General features: G+C 43.8%; 3 protein-coding genes across 4 annotated transcripts; 2 read left to right on the top strand and 1 right to left on the bottom strand.

Annotated features, from left to right (window-relative positions):
• The first annotated feature begins 6,750 nt into the window (after positions 1–6,750).
• LOC100836699 (gibberellin-regulated protein 12) lies at positions 6,751–8,001 on the top strand. The gene is made up of 4 exons (XM_003578067.4): positions 6,751–7,060; positions 7,164–7,211; positions 7,318–7,345; positions 7,639–8,001. The coding sequence occupies exons 1-4, from the start codon at positions 6,989–6,991 to the stop codon at positions 7,818–7,820; spliced, it is 330 nt and encodes a 109-aa protein (XP_003578115.1). The 5' UTR covers positions 6,751–6,988; the 3' UTR covers positions 7,821–8,001.
• A 3,599-nt stretch (positions 8,002–11,600) lies between these two features.
• Positions 11,601–17,254, top strand: LOC100837013 (ATP-dependent 6-phosphofructokinase 5, chloroplastic). Its single transcript, XM_014903235.2, has 14 exons — positions 11,601–11,756; positions 12,367–12,703; positions 12,803–12,884; positions 13,295–13,368; positions 13,456–13,567; positions 14,038–14,133; positions 14,223–14,324; positions 14,405–14,479; positions 14,909–15,049; positions 15,153–15,269; positions 15,357–15,461; positions 15,582–15,662; positions 16,567–16,695; positions 16,811–17,254. The coding sequence occupies exons 2-14, from the start codon at positions 12,390–12,392 to the stop codon at positions 16,976–16,978; spliced, it is 1,596 nt and encodes a 531-aa protein (XP_014758721.1). The 5' UTR covers positions 11,601–11,756; positions 12,367–12,389; the 3' UTR covers positions 16,979–17,254.
• Positions 17,255–20,695: 3,441 nt separating this feature from the next.
• Positions 20,696–25,036, bottom strand: LOC100837319 (probable methyltransferase PMT2). Of its 2 annotated transcripts, none has more exons than XM_003578069.4 (7): positions 24,682–25,036; positions 23,053–23,702; positions 22,733–22,943; positions 22,308–22,602; positions 21,639–22,028; positions 21,482–21,559; positions 20,696–21,376 (listed from the first exon to the last, which is right to left on the bottom strand). In XM_003578069.4, the coding sequence occupies exons 2-7, from the start codon at positions 23,692–23,694 to the stop codon at positions 21,148–21,150; spliced, it is 1,845 nt and encodes a 614-aa protein (XP_003578117.1). In that variant the 5' UTR covers positions 23,695–23,702; positions 24,682–25,036; the 3' UTR covers positions 20,696–21,147. The 2 variants fall into 2 exon arrangements, with proteins under 2 accessions (XP_003578117.1, XP_014758779.1); XM_014903293.2 differs by having other exon boundaries at positions 23,053–23,717.
• Between the last annotated feature and the right edge of the window lie 631 nt (positions 25,037–25,667).

The following is a 25,667-nucleotide window of genomic DNA, read 5'->3' on the forward strand; positions in this document are numbered from 1 at the left end:
CCCAGCTATGGCAAACGTCGAAACCATCGAACATGTTTTGCCTCACAGGCTAGAGCAACTCAATGCCATAAAGAAGCAACAGTTTATGCTTGACCCTTGATTTGGTCTGTCATTTGGTTAGTCAAGAAACCTGTAACCATTATTATCAATTGTTAGCAAACATAGCAAATCTCAAACCAGTAACACATAAATTAACACATATTCTCCGGCTATTGTAATTTTGAAATCAACTTTTTTGCTTGACCCTCCCGTACGTGTATATTTCACATGTGAAATGTACAGATACGTTTTGTTATCAAATGTTGCCACCAACTATAGCAAATCTCAAATTAGGCAACATCAAATTTTGTTTGACATATTTGAGATGTGTGACAGGTTAAGACCATTTTTATGAATTATTGCTAGCTATGGCAAATTTGAAAAAACTTAATAGAGCATAATACATCTGCAAGCAGCTATAGCCAATCTCAAAATTGCTATACAACTGCAGTTTTACCTGACCCTAGATAAAAGGATTCCATAAGTGTCATTAGAGAGTTAAGAAACGTGTAAATCATTCTTATCAATTGTTACCAACCATGGTAAGTCTCAAAGGTCATAACATGCAAAATAGTGATTACGACATAAATCTTTTCTTGAGATGACATATATGAAATGTCTAGAACAAATTTTACTAATTATGCCAGCTATGGGCAAATCTAAGCACATAACCTGCTGTCATGCATCTGCCACCGGCTATAGCAAAATCTCGGTATCACTACACAACAACAATAAAGAAACGTGCAAACCATATTTTATCAATCGTTACCAGTTACGAGAATTCTAAAACAGACAACATAGTTAACGTTTTTCACCGACTTGGCAAATGTTATTTTGTTAAAAATAGCATGTCATTTGTTTTTTCTTGACCCCCATTGAAACTGTCATTTTTCCGAAAAGATGCACACTATCATTTTTTATTGATTTATTAACAAGCATGGCAAATCAAATTCATCAATCAAACACCCGAGAGCCACCAAGCTATACCTAAAGCCTGATGAAGGGTGACGCAAGTATCAGGGCCATATGCTCTGACCGCATATCACCACCCAACATTGAAATTCGGGGACCACCAAGGTTCAATTGGCCAATTAGCTAATTCCCAAAGTGTGTCGTATGCGCACGCTCCAGAATCAGCTCGTCACCGTCTTCCACAACCCATCCTCAAGATCGGACAGAAAATGACGCATTGAACTTGCCAGGCCTGACAACGGCGATGCAAATCAGAGCCAGCCTAGCATGTGCCCAGCCGCCGACCAAGCTCCTCAGCCGCAGAAGTAGCGTTCCTCAAACGGCGCCCCCATTGGAACTGTTATATCTGTCGTGTCGTCAATAATAGCCGAGTAACAATCAAATCATTATTATAAATTATGACCAAATAGAAGTCAGAATGCGAGACAATACATTTACATCCGGCGAATTCTTAACCCACCGTGCAACCACAATTGGTCATTTCCATACGCTTGGACTACTAAGTTTCGAGTCTACCATGACACTATATAGGACAAAACCCACCCTCCACTGAAACTCTGATTTAGCTACACCGCTGTCATCGTCATAACTCATTGCATACTCTTTCTCTAGATACAAACACACTGTCTCCGTCAGCGCTGATGCAAGGGGAGATAGAGGTATGCTACCATGACACTGCATAGGACGAGTCCATAGTTCTATACAGACTCTTATCTATCTGCATTTTTCATCGGCTAGCTAGAACACAACAATTGCTCATAATTCAGATAGGAACACACCGACTAGCTCCCTCGGTAGTGTTGTAAGAGGGGATAGACGGATGCTAGTACAAAGTTTCATCGGCTAGCTAGAAAGACTCCAGTTATTACTCATCTTCAACATACAAGCACAATGTCCATTAGACAGTGATGCAAGGGGAGATGGAGGCGGACCTTTAGACCTTAGGCTCATTACAGCACAATTTTTTGAAAATAAATAAATCAGAAATGACATTTCTGATAAACTTTGCACATGTATATATATATATAGCTTTTTATACACACTATGTGTACAATTTGTTTTCTTCATGTAGTCCATAAGAGAACATTATCTCTCTCAACAAATTTTTACAGATGAGTGCCACAGATCGATTCGTATGTTCTCGTCCAGATTTCTTTTCAGGATTTTTTTTATAACTTTCAAAATGTCAATTTTGAGTTCTTGAAAAATCAGGGTTCTTGGGTTCCATTAGAGGTTTTCGGTCGTACGAACCCAAGGCAATCTAGTACTAGCTATAACAATCAGTCATTCATGATCCTCAAGTTACAAACACACCCACAGAATTAACCATGTAGGTGAGTGAACGTAGCTGCCCAAGCCCGGCCCTGAATTTGCCCGCGGACGGCACGAATAAAAAAGCTCAGGGGTCTACTACTCCTGCAAAATTCTAGCACCTCGCTGCTTAAAAAAAAAAAGTGCTAGCACCTCGTACAGACTGTGTACGCGGAGGAACACTCCTCGTTCCTGCAAACGGACACACAAACGTACGCCTTCAGGACTTCACGCGCGCTGGAGCGAAAACGAGATATTCCTACGCTGCTTGCACCGTGAAATACTGAAATGAGCACCCCCCCTGTTGAGTTCGAGATGGGTACGTGACATTACGCAGCGAGGCAGTGCAGGAGCTGCTGTTGCTCCTGGGCCCGGCCTGCTGGCTGCGTCCTGTTTCCTGACTATGTTCCTGACCCCGTCCATCCCAGCCAAGCCAGCCAAAGGCCGAAGCGCGAAGAACCACCGTTCTCGTGTTGCTGTTCTTGCTTCGCGGGCGGGAGCAAGGCAAGGGGACGCCACCCGGCCTGTGTCCGTGGTCGTGGGAGCCGATTGCGACTTGCGAGAGGCGGATGGCGAAACTAGCCAGTTCAGTTGGAGTAGTAGTGAATTGGGTTTCTCCGGACGATGGGGTTGACGGTTGTTGGTAATGTGTATGCGTGTGCATGGGATGGGGAATATGGGACCGCCGTGCCGGGCGCTGGAGCACGTGACACCCACGTCGACGGGCGTAGGGCCCCTGCTGCTTGCTCTGGGTCTCAACTCTGAAGAAACCCTGGACCCTGGGAGGGGGGGAGCGTGTTCAGTTGGGGAATGGCTCTGCGGGTGTCAAACCGCGGTCCGTCCGCCCGGCCCATCCGATCCAGATCCCACGCTCCAGATTATAAAGAGTTTCCCGAGCTTGTTTTCATTTTGTCCGGAGTTGTTGCGAGTGTTGGTTGTGCCTGATTGCAGTTGCAGGGACAGGCTGGGCATCACAGTCGATAATCGCAGGCTTGCAGAGTTGCGGTCCATTCCTTGCGTACTTAATTACTGTTGCTAATCGAGCACGGTGGATATATAAGCGAAACCGCCAACACTGGCCTACACAGTTCGCTCCGTCCTGCGGTAAACACGCGCGCGCGCGCGCGCGCGTCGCTGAAAGAACCGAATGCAGAATAGGTGTTCACTTCACTACAGTCACTCTTCCAGACACTAGCAAATCGTTTGCAAGCATAGGTATACTGTTCAAATACACATGAGCGAGCGCGTTCTGTATTGTTGGTCACTGATGTATGACATTTATGTTATGTAAAATACTCATCTTCCTCTTATAAACGGTGACATCAGATACATTTTCTAAGAAAAATTTCCAGCGAGCCCACCAAGATATCACTTGTCAATTGCTCCGTTCTCCTTGGCTGGAAAGCACCTCCAGTCAAATACTAGCTCTAAATACCGATAGACGGATAGAGGCAAAATCGCAACTCATGCAAACAATGCACCGTATAGTTAAGGAACATGGTGCAAAAAAAGTTCAATACATATAGAAACACTCACCTATTTTATGTGCTGGTAAGTAATATTCATAAAAACCAAAGCAGTTTTTGCTGCCCGAATGAAAGGACGCATTTCTGTACTCCAAAAAGGCGAAATTTCAGAAATATTTTGTTTGTTTTCTCATGAATTCTACTCTCTTTTTTTTTACCGATTTTGGGACAGTGCTTGCCTTATTTAACATTTTGTGCCACATTTATCTACGATCTGTTACAATGTGCCACATTTTACATAACGTAACAAGTTTTTTCTGAATCTGACAGGGCAGACCCACATATTAGGGCTACATGGCAGATGGCTGGATGCCAAGCTCAAAGTGCAAAGTTTTGGGCGTTTCTTCTTCTAACGGTCCACCCGACCCAACCGAACCGCTTACCCGTCCGATCCAATTCAAATTTGCCCGACCTGACCAGTACGTAACGTGCCGCTTTTGTTTTGGTTGAGCGAGACCCAGTGTTACTGGTCAAGCCAGACAGGAAGGAAATTGGTTCGGAGAAATAAGCGGGTCAGGTCAAGTCATGCGGACTGAAAATTGGCTCGGGCGGGTAAGATTCAGAAGATAAATAATGTTAAATTAGGTAAGATGTGACACAATTCAACAACTAGCTAGGGGGTAAAATTTGACATAAAATATATGATACGGGGTAGATGTTATCACAAATTTACGAATGGGTGGTAAGAAGTGAAATTCACCCTCTTTTTCAGTTAGGCACAAGATAACTTTGCACACGAACTTTACAAGCAAGTGGAGCATTTATATGTGTGTTTACTATTTTCAGTACTACCTTTTCAGATTTGAAAAATTGATTATGAAACCCGGGAGCAAGCGGTCCCAAATTCCCAAATGCATCCCATCCCCGAATTTCTTCAGATGCCTGTTACTATTAGTTTCTCCCATACTAGTAGAGCTAGTACCAGTACAAGTTTGCATGCCCGCGCCCACGGATTTGCGCGATCGGCTTGACACTCGTGTTATCCTAGCTGTCAGCCTGTCATCTGGTCGCGGAGGCCATCAATGAATCGAGGGATCGGAGTTATCGCCACTGACAGCAAGCACGCCGTCCCGCATAGCGGAGGAGGATGAATTGATGCCGATCGAGCCGCCGCCTGCACGCGCAGTGTGCCTGGGTTAATGCGGCTCCCTGTCCATCGTCCGCTGCGCCTGTGCGTGGAGCACCTACGTAACACGCTTAACAGGCGGCCAAGCACCAATTTCATATTTTCATTCCGCCCAAACCCCGCGCCGGTTTATCCACTGATTTCCAGATTGCTGAAGAACCCGTGATGTGAATCGATGTGTTTATGCCCAGGTTAATCGGGACTTCTTTTTTTGCGATGCGAACCTCTGTAGGATCAGTGTTGGCTTTTGTTGGGTGGTCAGCATGGTCGGTCGATTTCAACCCAGGTACTACTACTCACCACCGTGCTGTGCTGCATTGCGTGGCGGAGGGGTCCAGATGAGTTGACGGGACGACGATACGGAGGTTGTTCTAGTGTGCACACTGCACGCAGCACTGTCGGATTGGGCGAGCAGCCATCCACGTCCCTGCCGGACTGTTTCCCTGGGCATGCTCATGTTTCCTTTGCATCCTCGGCCACTGGCGGACCGGCGTCTGGCGACCAGAGAACGAGATACTGTTCACGATCGCCCCTCTCTCTCAAACAAAAGAAGATGCTGTTCATGATAAATTCACTATGCTTCTCGAGAATGGGCCGCCACAAACTTTGACTGCCGCTCAAGGGCTGAGACCCTCGCTTTACCATGAGATACATCCGAAGCTCGGCCTGATAAGGCCTGTGTTCGGCCTAGGAGAGATCTAGCCCATCAGATGGCTAATTACCCGGTGATGATACACGGGCGTTCTTCCTGCGATACACTACTCGGGAAATAGGCCCGTCTCGCTCACCCTCTTGTACTAGTGGGCCGGTTAAATAGGCTATTGAATATTTCTCCCATATCTTTATATTTCGGGCCCAACATGGATACAGGCTTTCTTTTTATCCCGTTTCACTTCTTTTTTTTCCATTTTTCACTTTCAATGGAAGTAAATTATTTTGTACTTCCTCCATCCAGCAAAAAATGTCTCAATTTGACTAAATTTGAATGCATCTATACACTAAGTCATGTCTAGATACATCCAAATTTTGACAAACTTAAGACATATTTTGTTGAACGGAGAGAGTAAAAAAGTTCATGTATTTGACATTTTCACGTATAAATTGCTCAAGTACTTTCATAAAAGTTTTGTGTATCTGAAATGAAATTAGCGTATTTTAAAAAAATCAAATATTTTGAAATGCATTGTACTTAAATATATGTCCATGTATTTTGAAGAAACTAGAATTGTGGCTCATACACATGCGTGTGCAACATTTATATTGTACAATTAGAAGATGAATCATATGTACAGTCAATTATTCCCAAGTATAGAATCTTAGAGTTTTGTTGAGCGACAGAATTTAGACCAACCAAAGATTACACAATATTATTAAAAAAAAGTTAATAAAATACACAGTATAAATCGATCCATACACGCCGCCACCTCCCCCACGTGAAGGAGCACATGCGCGCGCCGCACCGGCAACGTGCACAGCACCATCATTTCCTGTGCCGATCGCCCGATCTGAGCGCGGCGAGAAGTATAGAAAATTAGAACCTGTGGGCAGAACGCCCGAACGGCCGAATCTGTGCCCTGGACCGGACTTCAAACTCCGTCAATGACACGCTGAGTCGCTGAGCATCGAGTAATTTGTGAATCAAAAAATATCAAACGTTCACATGCAGTGATGCATTGCCCGACCAGACCGAATCTAACCTCCTCCGGTAAATGGAACGAACATGACTACATGAGTACCTAGCATCTGTCAATGTATTACTTTTGGTGCATGTTGCCTAGTAGCAGTACTAGCTGGAGTACTTTGATATTCTGATCTGCATCCTTTTCATGGTAAAAGCTGAAAATAAAGAATGATGTGAATAGCTACTAGGTCCTGGAATCCATATCTTTGTCCTACAAATAAGAACTTCTTTCCGTCTCTCTCTTCTTCACAGCAAGACTACCCAGTTCAGCTACCTCTGCTTCACTTAACACCATCACTACACACTTAGGCAACTCAACTAAGCTTCAGCGCAATGGCTCTGGCTGGTAGGCTGCTCGTCCTCCTAGCCGTCGTTCTCGTCGCCGTCTCCATTGCCGGGCACAAGGTGAGCTAGAGATCTGGTGCAAAAGTCATTGGGTTTGTTCGACCGAGCAGCTTAGATATACGCGTCGTTAGTTCATACTACAATCTTTACTGTTTTGTGTCAGGCGGCTGCCCGTGGAAATGAAGAGCATGGCGTCGTTAACGGGTATCAGGTGAGCAAGATCTCTGTTTCTTCGGCTTTTCTTGCAAATGTTTACGAGTTTTTACGGACAGATCTGGTGCTCATACGTGTTTTTCTTTGTTCTGCCGTTTTTTCAGGGACAACATGGCACTCTCCAGAGATACCGTGAGTCGCCCTTCCTGTTCTCTCCCTTTTTTGTATTTCATTGATTTTCCTTCGTTTTGATTTCCTTCTGCAATATACATTTTCTTGGAAATCATTGCTCACAAACTAAAGACAAGGAAGTACTTGTGTCTAAGGGAATTAAACCCCCGGCCAGAACCGTTGAAAAATTTGTTTGTACTGCTATATATACATCGGAATCCAGATCATAGATTCAAACTAGAGAGATCCACGGAGAAGCTGCTGAAATATAATCGGTGTTTGGACGGGTTGTGTCTGTGTTTTTTTGTATGCAGAGTGCTCGCCGTTGTGCGACTACCGGTGCAGCGACACCAAGTACAGGAAGCCGTGCCTCTTCTTCTGCAACAAGTGCTGCAACACCTGCCTGTGCGTGCCGTCGGGCTTCTACGGCCACAAGTACGAGTGCCCCTGCTACAACAACTGGAAGACCAAGGAAGGAGGGCCCAAGTGCCCCTAGAAAAACATCTGTGCCCTTCTGACCACAGAGTTACAGTAACCCGGGCGCGCACCTTGATTCAAAACTTCTGATTCATTCTCAGTTCCAGTGCATGCATTGTTTTGCACTTGCCGTTGCCGTACGTTGATGCAATTGCGCCGCTCTTAGTTGTATGTATAAACTACTGAGTTTTTGCCTGATCTGCACTTGCTCGAGATACCACCGCGCCCGTGGGCGAGAGAGAGGTGACCCGTGACCGCGGCAACCCTCGGCCTCGAACGGTTGTGCAGCACTGCATGGAAATGCCCGACCGGATCGCAGACCTTTCTTGCTTTTTACGAGTAGAAAACGGGATCGCAGTGTCCAACGCAACGGCGCCGGCCGCTCCGCCCCTATTGCGAACCTCGCGCCCTCGTGTATCCTCTCTTGAGCCCCATGGGCAGCGCCCGCTACTCTCAGGGCTTATCTGCCCTAATAATAAAAGGAGTAACTTGCGTTTTACCCCTTTACTCGTCCACCTGCCCTTTCGTCAAACCGTTCTTTTCTCCCCTGCCTTTGACTCATCCGCCTGCCCCTTCATCAAAACCGTTCTTTTCTCTGCCGGCAACGCCGCCGCTGCCGCCGTGCGTCTTGCCCCCTCCCAAGCGGGAAGGACAAGCGATGTCCTAGGGTAGCTCCGTTCTTGACCGCTGGCTGCCTTCTACTTTTGTTATGGTTCACGATTTGATCGGCGAAGCGGCGATCCTCTGCGTGCGTCGCCGTGGCTGCGCGGGTGAGACAAGAGGAACACGAATCGGCCGTGTGTGCCCTGCTACAAGTTGGGAATCCGTTGATCTGCCTTTGCTCCCTTGTAACCCCCTTTTGGGCCACTACAGGGCCTCAACTTAAACTCTACGTGGCCCAGCTAGGTCAGTGAATGGTACTGATGTGTTTTACGGGCAATTCTGCTCTAAAAAAAAGGCAATTCTCTTCTTCCCCGGCCGCTGAACAGACCAATTCCCCTTCGATCCTACACCTGTATTTGACACTTTTTTTTTTTTGCAAAAATAGAGGGTAGGCTACAGCCTTATGAATCCTACCTGGTAAAATCGCCCCTCATATATGTATGATGAGAGCAAAGATCGGGTCAAATAGAACTGCAACCAACAGATCAATGTTGTGGTCTCTAAACAGCAAACCAGCTGTTCGACAACATAAAGTGAGATGGTCTCTAAATCCACTCTCATGGTAGTTAAATGAAAATTAATCTACACCTATATAATATAATAATAATAATCTATCTACCCCGAATAATAAAGAGATGACCGTTTCCTTGGTTGTCGCTCAACTTTTGTCCGTCGGCCTTACATGTGGGTCCCCCCTCCGCCCCCCCCCCCCAGATCGAACACAGGCAGCTCTTCTCTCCCGTTTTTCTATCGATTCGAATCCCCAAGACCAATGGCCGCCTCCCTCCCGGCTCCCGTGGCCTAACTGCCCCGCCTCTCCCTTGCTTGTCCAGGACGAACAGATCCAGCCACTGCCCTCCCTCCGCAGACGCTGCATCGGCCGCCGCCGCCTTCCTCCCCAGACACCTCATTCATCGTCCTCCCCCACGGATGCCGCCGCCACCGCCGCACTCCACGGCGGAGGAAGAGAAGGGCAGGGGAATTTGGAAGCCGCGGCGGAGGGATCGAGGGAGGGGGAGTGGACCTTGGCGGCGGCAAGCAGGTGAGTGGTGACGAGCCGCCTCGCCTGGCGCCAGTACTCGCCGTATGGCACGAAGGCAACGTCGACACGGTCATCGAGGGAGCACTTCGGCGAGCGCGTTCGGCGGGTGGGAGATGAAGAGGTGGTCGACAGCAAATGTAGAACTCCCGGCGCTCGCCGTTCGGCCGCTGAGCAACACTGCAGCTAGCGGCCTGACCGGCTGAGCCCTTAGCCGTTGACTCGGGCCTTGGCGCACGCCATCCCTTCGTCGGTCTCCTCCTTCTCCCAGCTTCCCTCTTCCCTAATCCTGTAAGGGCCTCTTTGATTCATAGTATTGGAAAAGTAAAGGAATAGGAAAAATGTAAGATTACAATGTCATGTCCACTTGAGTCCTATATGATTTTGTTTGTACCAAAGTTTGTTTGATTTGACCAAAGGATTTCTTTCAAGAGGTTGGAGTGGATGTAAATTTTCCTATGGAATGTAGTACAAATGAATCCTTAGAAAAATTGTAGGATGTAATCCTACAAATCAAACGACCAACATAGGAAAAAATTCTAAGGATTTCAAGCATTCAAAATTCCTATGAAAATTCTTTGAATCAAAGGATGCCTAATCCTAGCGGCACCCCCAAGCTGTAGGGTCCAGAGGCGAGGAGTTCTGGATGAGGAGTTCGATTCCCACAATCCTAGCCGGCCCAGAGATACAAACTACAAGGCCCAACATCCCAAATACCCTTCATCTTTTTATTTTTATTTTCTTTCTTAATTACCGAAACTCGCATGAGACCTGTATCTTATGTTTTGCAGGGAATCAAGGTAGGGCGGGCGCCCGACCTCGCCCTACCAGGAGCTCTGCCCATGAAAATGCTTTCATTAAGATGAGAAAACCAAATACATCACACAGGGAACCAAATACTTACTTGGTCTATATTTGGTTACGAAGTATACCAAATCGTGAAAACCAAATTCTTGTCGTTTTGCAGCAGGAGACAAAGCAATGGCCAAAATCTTACATACTGGTATGGCGGCAAGGATGTGTTTCCTTGAATGTTTGGAACTTGTCAATCGTGTTTTTTCATGTGTTCCAATGCTACGTTCCTAGCTAAGAACATTTCATTAAACACAAGTGGAGTATAGAATACCATTTCTGCAGACCAACACACATGTCACGTTTGATTGTACATTTAGAAAGTAAATGATACTTTGATTGATACTCATTTTCACCTTCATTTCGATTGAATGTCAAATTATACCGTTGTCTTTACTATAAACATCTGAAAGCGAAAGAAATAAGAGGCTGTGGCAACGCACAGTCATTGTACTGTTAGGGCTTATTCGGTTAATAGGATTTTGAAAACATAATAATAGAAAAATAGATGATTGAAATGCCATGCACATTTCAATTCATAGGATTTTTAAATGAGGTCTCACCTAATGTTTAGTCTTTAGAAATTAGATCAGTTTAGACATATTTATTAGGAATCTAGCATGTTCATTCCTATGAAACAAACATTTACATATAGAAAAAATCTTAAGGAATAAAATCCTGTAGAATTTTTTTTAAGAATCCTCCGAACCAAATGAGCCCTCAAACGGCTACCACGCGGTTCTCACGTCGGCAACCTCCCACCTTTGGCTCCCGCGCTCGAGGCCGAGGGTCGGCGCACGTATTTACTTTGCGCAATGGCAGCTCACGCGACATCATACAAATACTACCAATATTTTTCTCAGACAAGCTTCTGGCTCACCGCTTTGCCAACTGATTGTAATACGAAAAGAAAAACGCCACGTCGTCGCCTGACGTGTGGGCCCAAAGGCTAGGTGGCAGCCACGTCATGCGGCCGGAGCTGTACATACAGGCGAGGGACCTGGGATGAACCACTTAACAAATAATGAGTACCTAAACGTGCATTTTCAAAAATTAGGAATCTACTTGACACCTTCAAGAAAGAATAGAGACCTTGGGTGCAATTTTACTCTTAAAAGAATAAGGAAATAGATAAAAATTTCAAACGAAAAATAAACTTTTTTTCTACGACAAAAAACAAATTTTTTAAGTCACATGAATGTCCATTATTAAACTACTTTTTTTCATTGGTTGGGCTCATTTATCTCTCATTTTCTTTTTCTTTCCTTGCCAACCTTCCCTCCCTTGGGCCCAACCCCGTCGCTCGTTTTCCTCCTCGAGAGCGCCGCCACCGCTGCCGAGCGCCCCAGCCCCCTCGCTCCGTCGCTGGTCTTCCTCCTCGCGCGATCGCCTCCACCGCAGGTATCTATCTCCCCTTCAATTCTCTCGTTCCCGATCGTTTCTCCTCGCATCACCCCACCAACAGATCCGGCTCTCTAGCTCCTCGTTTCATCTCCTTAATCTTCCCCAATTCGTAATTGAGGCAAAAATCAAGGTAGGGCGGCCGCCCTACCTTGCCATACCGGGTCCTCCGCCCTTGCATGGAGACGTGTATCGCTGATTCTAATGTTTGCATGTTAGGTTCTGGAAATATATGGGTGTAGGGAAGGACATTTTTTAGAATGTTTCCCTCCTTGCTGCTGCCTGATGCGTTTTTATTGTGCCGTCCTTTGCTGTTGTGTGATGTGCTGACCGTGCGTGCTCGTACGTGCAATATGAATATATGATGTGTCCTGTAGGTTTGTCCCGTTTAGGTGGGAGTGATGGTTTGCTGATACTGTGATACCTGCAGTTGGAGCTACCCCTTTAACGTTCAATTTACTTTTGAGCGATCATATGAACCTGAGATTATATTTCTACGGTATAAATCCTGTATTTCGGGTACAATTAAACCTTCAGGTTGTTTTTACCTGTCCTTTTTACCTGCTTGAGAAGGGATGAAGTACTCAGCATACATTAATTTCTAATGCAGATTAGGTGTCCACTGTTATTTTCATGTCCTCCTCACCTGCGATGGCAATTGCTTTCAAAGCAAGCACGAGTTATTTTACTGCACAACAACTGTGTGGGCATTCAACCTGGGACCAATGTCAGAATGGTTTCACTCACTTAAATGAACGAAAGAGCAGAAAAGGCTCTGCGGCACTGCATGTGAGAGCTATTTCCAGAAACTTAGACTTGGATTTCAGTGATCCGTCTTGGAAGCAAAAGTATCAAGAAGACTGGGATATGCGTTTTAGTTTGCCTCATATTACAGATATATTTGATTTAAAGCCAAGGCTTACTTCATTTTCTCTGAAGAAAAACAGGTTCCCTCCTATTGACTGCATCTATAGCTGGTTTGTATTCTAAAAAGATAATACTGTTGCTATCTCTGTTATTTTACAAAGAAGATATGTTACTGGCAGAACTCCCTTGGGCGATAATGATGGTTCATCACCTGACATGTGGAACGGCTATGTAAATAAGGATGACCGGGCACTTCTAAAGGTCAATATTGAGAACATATGATCTGACCTAATTATTTTCTTAGGATTTCTACAATAATACATAAAACAAGGCTAGTCTCGAGATGTACCTCATGATAACTAATGGAGAGAGTTGGCTATGTAGTGAGGCAGCTAGTGATACTATGTATCATTAATCATTACATTACTTTGCCATCTGGCCACTTCTGAACTGGAATGAATCCTGTCAATTTATTTTGCGAGGTTGCATCTACTGACTTTGATCTGATGCAAACTATTTGGTCTTTTCGTAAACTGCTGAATATAACTTTAGATAACACCAACAATACAGATAATATCAGTAGGTGCTCAGTTAAAATGTGAATCTTCAACTAAAGAAGTTTTCCCCTGTACTGATTTGTATTTATACACTCACGTAGTATGTTTCTACAGGTGATTAAATATGCCTCTCCTACTTCTGCTGGATCTGAGTGCATTGATCCTGATTGTAGCTGGGTGGAACATTGGTACGCTCTCATGTAGTTAGTTTGTCTTTTGATTCTCATGAAGTCATATGAACAAATTGTGAAGGCACTGGTATTTGCTTTCTATAGGGTGCATCGTGCTGGGCCTCGTAAGGAAATATACTATGAACCTGAGGAAGTAAAAGCAGCAATTGTTACCTGTGGAGGGCTCTGCCCTGGTTTAAATGATGTCATTAGACAGGTATTGTTCTTTCAAAATTAGTCAAGTGATTTAGTTTCTTCATATTGTATCTGTGTTGAATTTCAGCTAAAATATCCAGGCGTGCATGTGATTTATGCTTGCGGAGGTTGATATGGTTGACATTCTAGGCCTCTAGGGGTAGGAGCGATGCTTAGAAGTTATGCTACAACCATTCAGTCAGATATCAAAGAAGGGAGTGGTGTAGTGCAATTCATTGAATTTTGTGTGGATATTCTTTACTTGGTGGTTAGCGAGCTTAGAAGCTATGTTTGCATGTCCTGAATCAGAATTGATCCGTGTCTGAGGATCTCAGTAGGCACATCCATGAAATAATCTGCCAAACAGCTTTGTTGCATGCTTAAGCTTAAGTTAGTATTGTGCCTGTGTTATTATGAAGATAATTGTTACGGCTGCAATTGGCTTGCACTTCACCTCTTGAAATGCTGACCACATGTAAATTGTATATCCAGATAGTATTTACCCTGGAGATCTATGGGGTTAAGAATATTGTTGGAATTCAGTTTGGTTATCGTGGATTTTTCGAAAAAGGCTTGAAAGAAATGCCGGTAAGGATGTGTCTCCATATCTCCTCAGGCTGTATAAGGGAATTGATGTTCATTATGTTCTGGTATTACATTTTCGTGATAACCTTCAGCTTTCACGTGATGTGGTGGAAAACATAAATCTATCTGGTGGAAGTTTCCTAGGTGTCTCTCGTGGAGGAGCAAAAACTAGTGAGATTGTAGATAGTATACAGGTCAGCAGTGTGAATGAAAGATTTTAATGTTCCGTGGTGATGCTTCATTACTATTTTACATGATCATCTTATGTTTGTAGGCCAGAAGAATTGATATGCTCTTTGTAATAGGTGGAAATGGTAGCCATGCAGGAGCTAAGGCTATCCATGAGGAGGTTATGTACTTTCTGGACACGATTGGATAAGATGCATTTAGTTCTATGCCCATAGAAAGTGTAGCATACTGATCTGCTTCTTATACAACCTAATCCTAAACAGGGGGTCATGTCATATCAATTCCCTCGAATAATTACAAAGCCCGTTGTTTGGAACAAAAACAAAGTGGTGATGAGAAAAAACAGGAATATTTTTCTCAAATCTGCAGAGATTACTTGTTTTGTGCCGATGTACCCAAAGTACCCTAAACGAGAGCATTCTTAATGATAAACTTTTCCTAGAACTGACTAATTTTACAATTCTGTGCATCACATTCTCTAGGTTAAATCTGTTTAGTCTGACAAATCTTGTACTGACAAACACATGCTATGTGTTACATGGGATTTGATTGTTCATGCCTACTTTCATGTCTTTGTTCTGGTTTGCAGTGTCGTAAGAGAAAACTGAAAGTTTCAGTTGTTGCTGTTCCAAAAACAATTGATAATGATATACTTTTCATGGATAAGACTTTTGGTTTTGATACAGCTGTTGAAGAAGCTCAACGTGCAATCAATTCTGCCTATATAGAGGTTGGTTGGTGTCACTCATTTGTTACTGTGCTTTGCCATGAAAAGTCCAAATGTAGTGAATTATATATAGTTGCTTTAGTTAATTCTTTTTTTCTATCTTTAGGCACGTAGTGCATACCATGGAGTCGGGTTGGTCAAATTAATGGGTAGGAGCACTGGGTTCATTGCCATGCATGCTTCTCTTTCTAGCGGACAAATTGATGTCTGCCTAATACCCGAGGTGTGTAACTATAAACACTAAGCTGATGGACCTTCAAATTTTTTTTTGCTTCACATTTACTGACAAAAGTATACTATCTGAGTGAAGATATCTTTTACACTTGATGGAGAACGTGGTGTCTTGGCACACCTTGAGCATTTATTGAAAACCAAGGGATTTTGTGTGGTTTGTGTTGCTGAAGGTGCAGGACAGGTACGATGCAGTGCGTGGTGTCTTGTGGTTTTGCCTACTTGACTTGAATGCTCCATAGGCTCTTGTATCTTCAATTAAATGGATGAATTAGAGATGTGATTTTTGGATTTGTTCTTGCAGGATTTGCTGCAAAAATCAAATGCGACAGATGCATCAGGAAATGTGATACTTAGTGACTTTGGTGTCCACATGCAGCAAAAGGTATATGCTCATCTTAAACAAATATGCAAGTGCATTTTGTATTTACTAGTATCTTATATAGTGATAAGTTGCTTCAAATGTTTTTGCTCTACCTGTTTTTGCTTTTGTGACGGATGGTGCCTCCTATGCTTGCTACAATCAAGTCCTTTTTTGTGGTTCTGTATGGTTTATTTATGCTGGTTCTCACTAGTTTCATATTAGAGCAAAGCATATATGCATAATACGCTCCGGCGAAAGCCCAGTTATTGCATTTGCATGTAAGCATGCCAATTCACAATCTAAACTGGGAAGTTTGAAAACTAGAGAAAGTCATCAAGTCCAATTGTGTTTTGCCTGAAAGAGATGGAAGTGGAACTTTTGCTCAGTCTTTTGCTGAGCTGCTTGCCTGAGCTATTTGCGGTAGGGCTCTGGCACAAATGGAACTGGTCAACATTGTTTATCTATTCAGGATTTGTCTGACATCAGTTTTGCAGATCGTAGTCAGGATTGTACAAGTTATTTTCCCACTGCCAGTGCATAATTTGCGAACCTATATTTTTGTACATCAGCAACAATAAGTCATTAACTTTTCTTATTTCATGATATAAAGTACTCCCTCCGATCCATAATAAGTGTCTTGGATTTGTACAAAGTTGTACTAAATCCAAGACACTTATTATGGACCGGAGGGAGTAAAATTTACCTACTTTGAACTTGGAACCAACAAAAGCACCTCAAGATTACCCCCTTTCCTCTTTTACCACCCATATTTGTCGTACCCTCATTTCAAGTTTTGCTCATTTAGTAATGTTTGGGTATTGGTTTTTTTATCTGTTATTACTTTTGTATTGCTCAGTTCCTTTTCAATATTTTGTCGATATCTACATAGCATTCAGTCATTTATGGCACCGGTACCACTTCCCAGATTAAGAAACATTTCAAGGACATCGGTGTTCTAGCTGATATAAAATACATTGACCCAACATATATGGTCCGGGCCTGTCGCGCGAATGCATCAGATGCTATCTTGTGCACCGTGCTTGGACAAAATGCTGTAAGTTTATCTCCCCTTCTTCTGTGCTTGTATTCCACAGAAGTACTACACTAATAGTTAGTAGCATGTATCCATCTTTATCTACTTTGTATTTGAAAACTATGAACTTTTGTAGGTTCATGGAGCATTTGCCGGGTTCAGTGGCATCACATCAGGTATTTGCAATACGCACTATGCCTACCTTCCGATCACAGAAGTCATCACAACACCGAAGCATGTGAACCCAAATAGCAGGATGTGGCACCGCTGTCTGACGTCCACTGGCCAACCGGACTTCGACTAACTCGTATTTGCCATTTACTTCTCTGCAAGGTTGAAGTTGAAATGAATTAACTACATTTTTCTCTTACCCACAGTAGACACTGCGCAAGCTACCAACAATAACGTAATGCTGACAATAAACTCGACCGTATCTTTTCAGCCACAAATTTTTGTACATGAGTACTGGAGCTGTACAAGCTCACATTAATTTGTCCAGAATAATTGAACTCTGTAATACATGGTCCATTGACCACGATAATGCTAAAAGGAAGCTCTCGGCTTTCATTTTTCTTTTTGAGTGGCTCTCGGCTTTCATTTGTTCCAGAAACGCTATGCACCGTAATGCCTTGGCTTAAGTGCAAGATCTGCCGCCCAGTTGTCTGAATGAGACGTTTTATTTTACGCTGAAGCAAAATATCCGCCACTTGGTCTCTTTGCTGCTCCTGTTGCAACGATGATGCTACAGCTGTATGCGTGTTAAAATAGCATCATCGTCTATTTTAGAGTAAATTTCGCATAACCACAGGTGGTTTTGAGTCAGTCTTCTCAACAAGTCTAACTTTTGCTCATTTGTTTGCAGAACCACAGGTTTTGTCATATTACCCAAAATAACGGTTTAAACGATTTTGACGGCATTTCGTAGACGTGAGACCCGCTTGCCGGGTGCCACGTTAGCGCAGACCTGAGCTTAGAACCCTAGCCCCTCCAATTTCCCAAATCGATGCGATTTCCCATGGTTTCGAGCCGCGAGGAGCTGGATTAGGTCTTTCGTTACGCCACTAGTTCATCCCTCCCCTCCTTCTCCCCTCGTCCCCCCAGTTCACTATCGGTCACCTCAGCAGCCGGTTGAAGATGGGGCGCAGTGGATACACAGATGAACGTGGGGCATAGTGGATACACAGATGAACGTGGGGCGTCAATGATGTCTTGGCTGCGGGATTCAGCGTCTCGCACGTCGAGCCAGCAAGCGAAGGTTAGAACTTGTTCCCCAATCTGCGATTTAAGGTTAGAACTTGTTCCCCAATACGGCGAATACTTACAGCAATCCTGCCGCGGGTCCATCCAATTGACCTTACGCGACGCATCTCAGACTGGCGACGACCGGCGTCCTCCTCTCCACCGCCCTGCCCGCCTCCCTAGTTCGAACTGAAGGTGGAGCTTGAAGAGACACAATGCGGGAATGAGAAAGTGAGAAGGGGGGGGGGGGGGGGGAGGGGGGCGCAGAGTAATAGCAGCTGTCCTAACGGGTCAGGTCGGATCTGCGCTGACGTCGCGCCTGACAAGCAGGGGCCACATGTAAGAAATACCGTCAAAATCACTTAAACCGTTATTTTGGGTAATGTGAGACAATTTGACACAAAACGTGTAGTTCTGCGGATAAATTAGCAAAAGTGAAGGCTCGTTGAGAAGACTACCTCAAAACCTTTAGTTCTCTGAAATTTACTCTCTATTTTAACACGGAGGAGGATGCTACAGCTGGATGGCGGTTCTGTCATGCGCATGGAGTGGAGATAGATCGAGCTGTTACCCCAGCTGCTGCGCACGAGAAAACAGATGCAAGGCCGCGAGATCCAGCCATCCAGGTAGCTAAGATAAGAATTGATTAGGGAAACTGACGGCCACAACAAATGCGTATCCGAGATCAGTTTGCCATGGGGGCGATCTCGTCAGATCAGTTTTTCCACGAGGTCGCTTATCTGCACCACCCGTTATGCATAGGGTACATCTTCGTTCTACGTAATCTTTTCGTTCTACATTAACTAACATGAATTTGCACATACATCTTCATTCTACGTAATCTCTCCGTTCTAAATTAACTGACATGAATTTGTACGGGTTCTAAATTAACAGACATGAATATGCACAGAGAGTATACAGAGCTGAAGTGCAGACGAGACAGCCGGTGCGCGGGTACGTAAACGCGCGCCCAGACCTACCCAATTGAACAGGCGAGACGGCCCAGACAAAGAAGCGCGCCCACCATAAATCAAGACGGACAGAAAGAAGGCACGTGAGCGAATTGCAGCTATAGCTGCAAATTAGCAAACACGTTCTCATTTAACCTTCTGTCGTTGGCAATAATCGTTCACTCTGAAAAATTGATGTGTGTGAGAGAGGGCCAAAAGCACGCGAGCTATCATCACATAGATCCATCTCCACTCAAGAGAAGATCAATTTGCATAGAAACTAAGCAGCTCATATAGTCATGTCAGGTGCTGTGACAAACGGAAAGAACTTCGGTGTTCATGCGTTGATTGAGCGCGTTGCAAACTGGGGGAACAAAAATTTACCAAAGTGTGGTTGGCAAGTTTTTGTGAGTTCAGCTAGAGACCACAGAAACATTATTTCTCATGTCCGACCGATCTACCATTAGATCCATCTCTAAAGGGCAGAAGTTAAGGCTACACCTAACATGGGCTGATACGAAATTAATTATCAGCATGCCCCACAGATCAGCAAAACACCACAAAAGCTTCGTCGATATGCAAATATACCCACTTATTAGCCTATGGTTCACTTGACAACCTAACGTAGTAAAACGGCCGTAAATATGCTATTGCTAACTGGAACACCAAGCTAGTACGAACTTTTCGGTACTTGCAGAGTAAGAATCCACTGGCAACTGCACAACCTGAACAAGAGGCATGGAAAATTAGGCTAAACTGGCATATGCACAAAAGAGAAGATTAATTTTCTTAGAAATATTAAGCACTAAACTACAATAAAGATTCCTCACAAGTTCTGATTCACCTTTTCTGACACAGAGAAGTTACAGTTTTAATTTTAATTTCCTATGAGCCGGACATAATTAATCATTTGGCTAATCTTTCTCATAGCAAAACTACGAAGAATTGTGGCTTAATGATTGATGACTCCTGCACAACAGTAATTCAGAGAACCGTAGTTATAAATTTACAGTCCAATACTGTAAAGCAACCTTTACTATAGAAAATGGCCTTAAATAGAATCCAAACATGTAAAACAACCTTTACTATAGGAAATATGGATTCTTCACAAGTAACAAATGAATGAAGGAAACTGAATCTAATATTTCTATCCAAGAATGGAAGAGAAACTTGTCTATTGATTGAAAGAAAGTAAAATGTATCATACCCTCACTATGCAAGTAGAAAAAAAGATATGGAGGAAGTAAATGGCCAACCTAATACCTGTTTAGGGTAATCGAGCTCTTGCATTTGCTCAGTTCATAAATCCATCATTTCTCTCTTCCACTACAGTTTAAGTCAATCAGAAGAAGCTGGGCTCTCCTCTTCTTTTTTTGCACTGCAGTAAAGCTATTCAGGATTTAATTTATGTATTGGCATGCTTGAAACAGACCACGTCCTTTCAACCGGTGAGGCAAAAAACAGCAGGTCAAATTAAGGAGGAAGTAGTAGCATACCTTTTATCATTTCTTCAATCTTTAGTCTTGCCTTGCTGTCTGAAGCTGGATGGTAAAGCAGGCTAGACACCATGATCTTAAAACCAATCCCTTCCAAAAGAGGTCACAAAGGCAGTAACATCACCTGACATCTGATCCCTGAAATTGCGTGCTAATCGAGTAAGACAACCGAAAGCAGTAAGTAGCATCTTGCTTAAAAACATACATCAATTATTCGTACTTTGCAGCATGCCAACTGAATTTGTCCTAGGCTGGTCCATATGCCAAACATTTAGTACGCACACGGTGGAATGCAGCAGAGAAAACAAAAGGTGCTCCCATCCATCAGGTTCATCATAGGAAGAAAACTATATTTTTTTTAATGCATAGAAAATGTCTCTTCTAATTACATGCCAACTACAAGTTATTTGTTCTTCTGTTTCAGAGGGATAACACAGAAGAAGCAACTATACAACCATACATGACTAAACAACAATACATAAAGCAAACTTTCAGAAGTCGTGGCAAGTAAAACTACAGAATTCCGATGCAACAGATTTTCATGACAAGCAATCTTTCAATTAAGAAGAGTAACTAGTTCATACTGAGTGACAAATGAAATTAAATAAAAAAATTGTTACAACAATATACGGCTAGCGATCACGAGCAAGCAAGAAACATCAGTTGCTTCATTGCTAACCCAGAGAAGCGTATGCCATTTTCGTTGTCACGTGATGACTCCCTATTGCAGCTCCTAGACGTCAGTTTCAAGGATGGATCCCAGAATTCCCGTGTTAGAATACGTGCCCTTAGGACGCAGCCGTCTGGTTTCCACCAACCCAATACTGCTTCACAGCGTACAAGACCTTCTCGCGCACTAGAGGACCATCCTCGTGGTCGACCAGCTTCGTGTTCCACCTCATGCCCCGAGCGAGCTTGTTCACCTTCATCAAGACATCAACATCATCTCGCATTATGACAGCACCTTCTGGCCTCAAGATGCGATCCATCTCCAAGAGAATATCTTCATTGCTGCACCTGGTATTAGTTTTCACATACAAAGTGAATCAGCATACAAAAAAAATGAATCAGCATAGGCAGTTCGAGCCACGGAACATATATTGTGGGACTGAAACAGCTTACTTGTTTTTATACAAGGTGAAAAGGCCGCTAGCGTGGATAAGATCATAGGTCCTTGGATAAGTAGAGAAAGCTTCACACCTGACATAGAATTGTGACACATCATTAAGTCCATGACCACAACTTCATAGAGCAGAGAATCAGGCATAATAAGCTGTACCAGTCATGGTAAATGCCAATTAATCCTCGCTCATAAACAGCCCCTAGGGTTGCAATCTTTGCACTGGTTGGCACCACGTTCATCACCCAAGATTTTGGGGACTCGATCGCTGCAGCGAATCCCCCAAATCCTGCATTCATGTCCATGATGTTTCTGTACCTACCAGTAAGTAAATACTTGTTCACACTGCTATAAGCCTTCACATGCTTCTTCCACATTTTGTTGTCTTTTTGGTAGGCCTGAGTTGAAACACCTTGAATTAACCCATTAGCAATTCTTGGGGGAATTGTATTGAGCCTGCTTGGGAAGGGCTTGATTGCTCCTCCAGCAACTTCACTTGCATTTTCTACGTCAGGAAGAGGTGTCACACATGCCTTCATTTTCTTGTACCTGGTGTTGCAGGATGAAGTAGAAATTAGGATGGGAGACAGGTTATATAATTATTAACCAGAACTTCTTAATCCATCAAAACATACAATCAGGCAAAGCTAAAAAAATCATTAACTATTTATTTCAATGGTGTATACTTCATAAACTTTTGTTCTCGTTTTCCTTTCTTCATAACATGCAGTTCTCCTGCATGGTCCGAAAGATATATATTCTGAATCTGAATCCTCCTAAAGAATCTTAAGCAAAAGTTAGCAATTCTGTTCAATAGATAGTTTGTACCAGGCATCATCTGCGTTTGTGGATTCACACATCTGCACAGTGGGTTCTTCTTGCCTAGAAGGACATGATTCAGTATTTATCCTTTTCCTCCATATTGCCGTCTCACCCTTTTCTGAGACCTTCTCCCAACATAGAAGCTCAGCAATTTCCTCTATCTTGTTCTGCTCTGCCTCAAGATCCTCCTTTGTACGCTGCCAACCCTTGTAGTTCACCTTCCAATTAATTGGAGGACCTGACAACACCCAGTATCCACCAGGTCTTAGAACCCTATCAACTTCCATCATGTAGAGTCCATCTGCATATTAGGAAATGTGAAAGCAATTACTAGAAGTAAAAAATAGTTGCATCAAAAGGTAGACGTAACAAAATATACTAAAAAACTTAGATTCAATGCACAAAATAGAAGGAGACATAATCAGTCTCACCATTTATTCCCCATGGAATCAAACACCTGGAACAATGTGCCATATCAAAGGCTCTTGATGGATAAGGGAGTTTAATTGTGCCAAGAACACCAATAACAGCTGGGACACCTCTCTCGAGAGCAAACTGCACTTGCGCTTCGTGGGAATCTCTTGGCGCAAATGACATGGCCAAAACATTCCTCTTTAACAAGTAAGCTCCCCAGCTAGCCACCTGAAATATTTCAGAACCTAAAGATATGAACAACAACTTGCCACTTAAAAAGGCCCGAAGAAGCTGGAAAGTAGCAGCAAGAAATGTACAGTTTGATATCTGCCCTTACCCCGCAACCAGTGTCCAATGCAGTCCTGACAGTTCCATTGGCAATTGGAATAACTGATGCCAATTGGTCAATGTATTTATCCGCGCCTTGAGGGAACTGTGTCCCTCCACCGGGAAATCTGAAGACATTGCCCTCGTACTGCACCCAGTTCTGTATGGCTTTCTCAACGGTCAAGCTCTTATAGGGACAGTTCGCAAAAGGAACAAAGTCACGACTTTTTGGCCATGGGAATGGAGCAACATATCCCTTAGGTGGTGGTACCAGGCAGTGCAGCTTTTCTTTCTGTGGTGGGCAATGTCGCTCTCTGTAATTCATGTTCTCCCGAGGAAATTTCATCGCTCTATTTTGATCTTGGCAAGGGGTGTAATCCGTGAAGCGATCCGGGCATGGCTTAAACTTCTTGACTGGTGAGACAAGATCACTGGAACTGCCTTCTTTAGAATGGTGTGTGTCAAAGCTAAGGTTAGGTAACATAGTGCAATCAGTCCGCTTGGTGATCTCAAGAGCAATGCTGTCCCCCTTTCCAAAACCGCTTTTCTGCCACGCCCCAAGGATGTAGAAGAAGCAGCACATGCCAATCACTATGCATATGGACACAGTGGTTCTGGTCCTGTTTTCTCCAGAAACACCCTTCATGGCCATGGTTTACCCTGAGGAATCACACACTGAAGAGTTCTTTACTGAATATAACAATATGTAAAATATCATTATATATAAAAAAAGGAAAAATATATTTAACCACCTCATGGCAGAATATACCCCCTGAACTGGTTTTGAAAGGCGGCTTGCTAACATATTTTCAGGATCCCAAAAGTAAAAAAGCTGGATAAAATACAACCTAAACTGGTTTTGAAGGGTGGTTTAGCCAAGGGCACATATCTGAAGTGGTTTTACCACATGGATGGCATCGTCCATGCAAAATTGACCTCTTGAACGTGTTTAGTCTGGTTTGGCCCGGTTTTATTACTTCAAAAGTCCAAAAGTAGTTTCTAAAAAAAATTGTCCAAAAGTAGTCTGACAACGGGGTCCACATGAAAGTGGGAGAAAAATAACTATTTCTTTGATTTATATGTTAAAAGTCACCACATCGGCTGCTTAGGTGGCTAAAACCAGAATATGTGCCACGTCACCAAAACCGGCCTACCTGGAGGGGGATAAAGGTTTAAAGGTTTTGTTACTCCAGGGACTAACTGGTCCAAAAATAGAGCTAAGGCCTAAGTTGTTAACATAAAAATGACTAAAATGTCTCTGAGCTTGAGGGGGCTAAATATACCTTTTTTTCCTTGAAAAAAACTAAATATGATGCAACTGCAGTTTCACCTGAAGCATCATAAATAGTGACAATAATAGTACAATACAAGAAAGGTTGTTGCTTTCATCTACCACATTCGTGTCTCCTAGCAGCTAAACTTTGCCAAAATAGTAAAGACAACAGATCTCTAAAATGGAACAGCGAATTGCCCAGGCAAGAACTGAAGCATCAAGCACCAAGCATTGCTTGCAAGCTTTCTCTGTGACAATAGGTAGGGGCGGATCTAGATAGTGCGCGGGGCACGCACCGGCACACTCAAAATTCGGGAAGTTAGTTCGGGGTTAATTAGTCAGTCGATGACAAGAGGAAGCTCGTACCTTGAAAATCAATGTCCAGCAGGATTACGGACAAGGTAGGGGCAGCAGGGACGCCGACGATGGGGAACGGGAACGCCGTCGGTGGCGGCGGCGCGCGTGAGAGGCGCGGAAGAGTTGGGGCGGCGGTGACGCTAAGCCACGCGGCTCCAGGGCACAGCGGTGGCTGACTATAGGGGAGATTTTAGAGCCGCATTGGGCTGGATTGGAGCTTGGGTAGGACGGAGCATGAGAGCGGCGTTGGAGAGGAAGGGATCGGGGAGGGAGAGGAAAGGGTACTCGAGGGTGGAGAGGAAAAATCTATGGAGGGATTTAAGGGGCCGGAAACAACAGATTGGGCGCCGACAGCAGGATACTCTGGGACACGGAAACCGGGCAAAAGCGGGGACAGTATATGGAGACGGGGAGACCGGGGTAGTGCACAGTTCAAAAAAAAAACGAGGGTAGTGCATCCTGATCCTACACGCTGAAATGGCAGAGACCAAACATAAACTCGTCAATCCCATTATGTAAACAAAAAAAAATTTAATGTACTCGTGTGTTAAATTGTGAGCATCACATTTTTAATCTTGGCGAATGAAGCCATACATAACTCTACCAGTCCACCGAAAACTGGTTCTCCGATCCTATTAACGTATCTAACTGTGAGTCCGTGAGTTTCGTCGGATAACGGCGTACCAACAAGAACCCAAACAAAAGATCTCTCTCCATTTTCTGAATTTTCGGCATGCAGTGCAAAAGGATGCTGTCACAAGCCCACATTTGGGCTGTAATTTTTTTTGGCAAAAAAATTTCAGTAGATCAATTGATCTACTCTCTTCCCCTAAAATAAGATACGAGTACATAGTTCTCGAGAAAAAAATTACAGGCATAATTGCCACGGCTTCGGCAAAAACTGCGACAATCAGTTTGAATCGTATTGAAGTAATAGTTTGTCATCGAAGAGTACCGTATATTCCACGTCCATCCGGAGGAAATGCAATGTTGAC

This window comes from Brachypodium distachyon, chromosome 4 (assembly GCF_000005505.3).
Source record: "Brachypodium distachyon strain Bd21 chromosome 4, Brachypodium_distachyon_v3.0, whole genome shotgun sequence".
NCBI classification, from domain to species: domain Eukaryota; kingdom Viridiplantae; phylum Streptophyta; class Magnoliopsida; order Poales; family Poaceae; genus Brachypodium; species Brachypodium distachyon.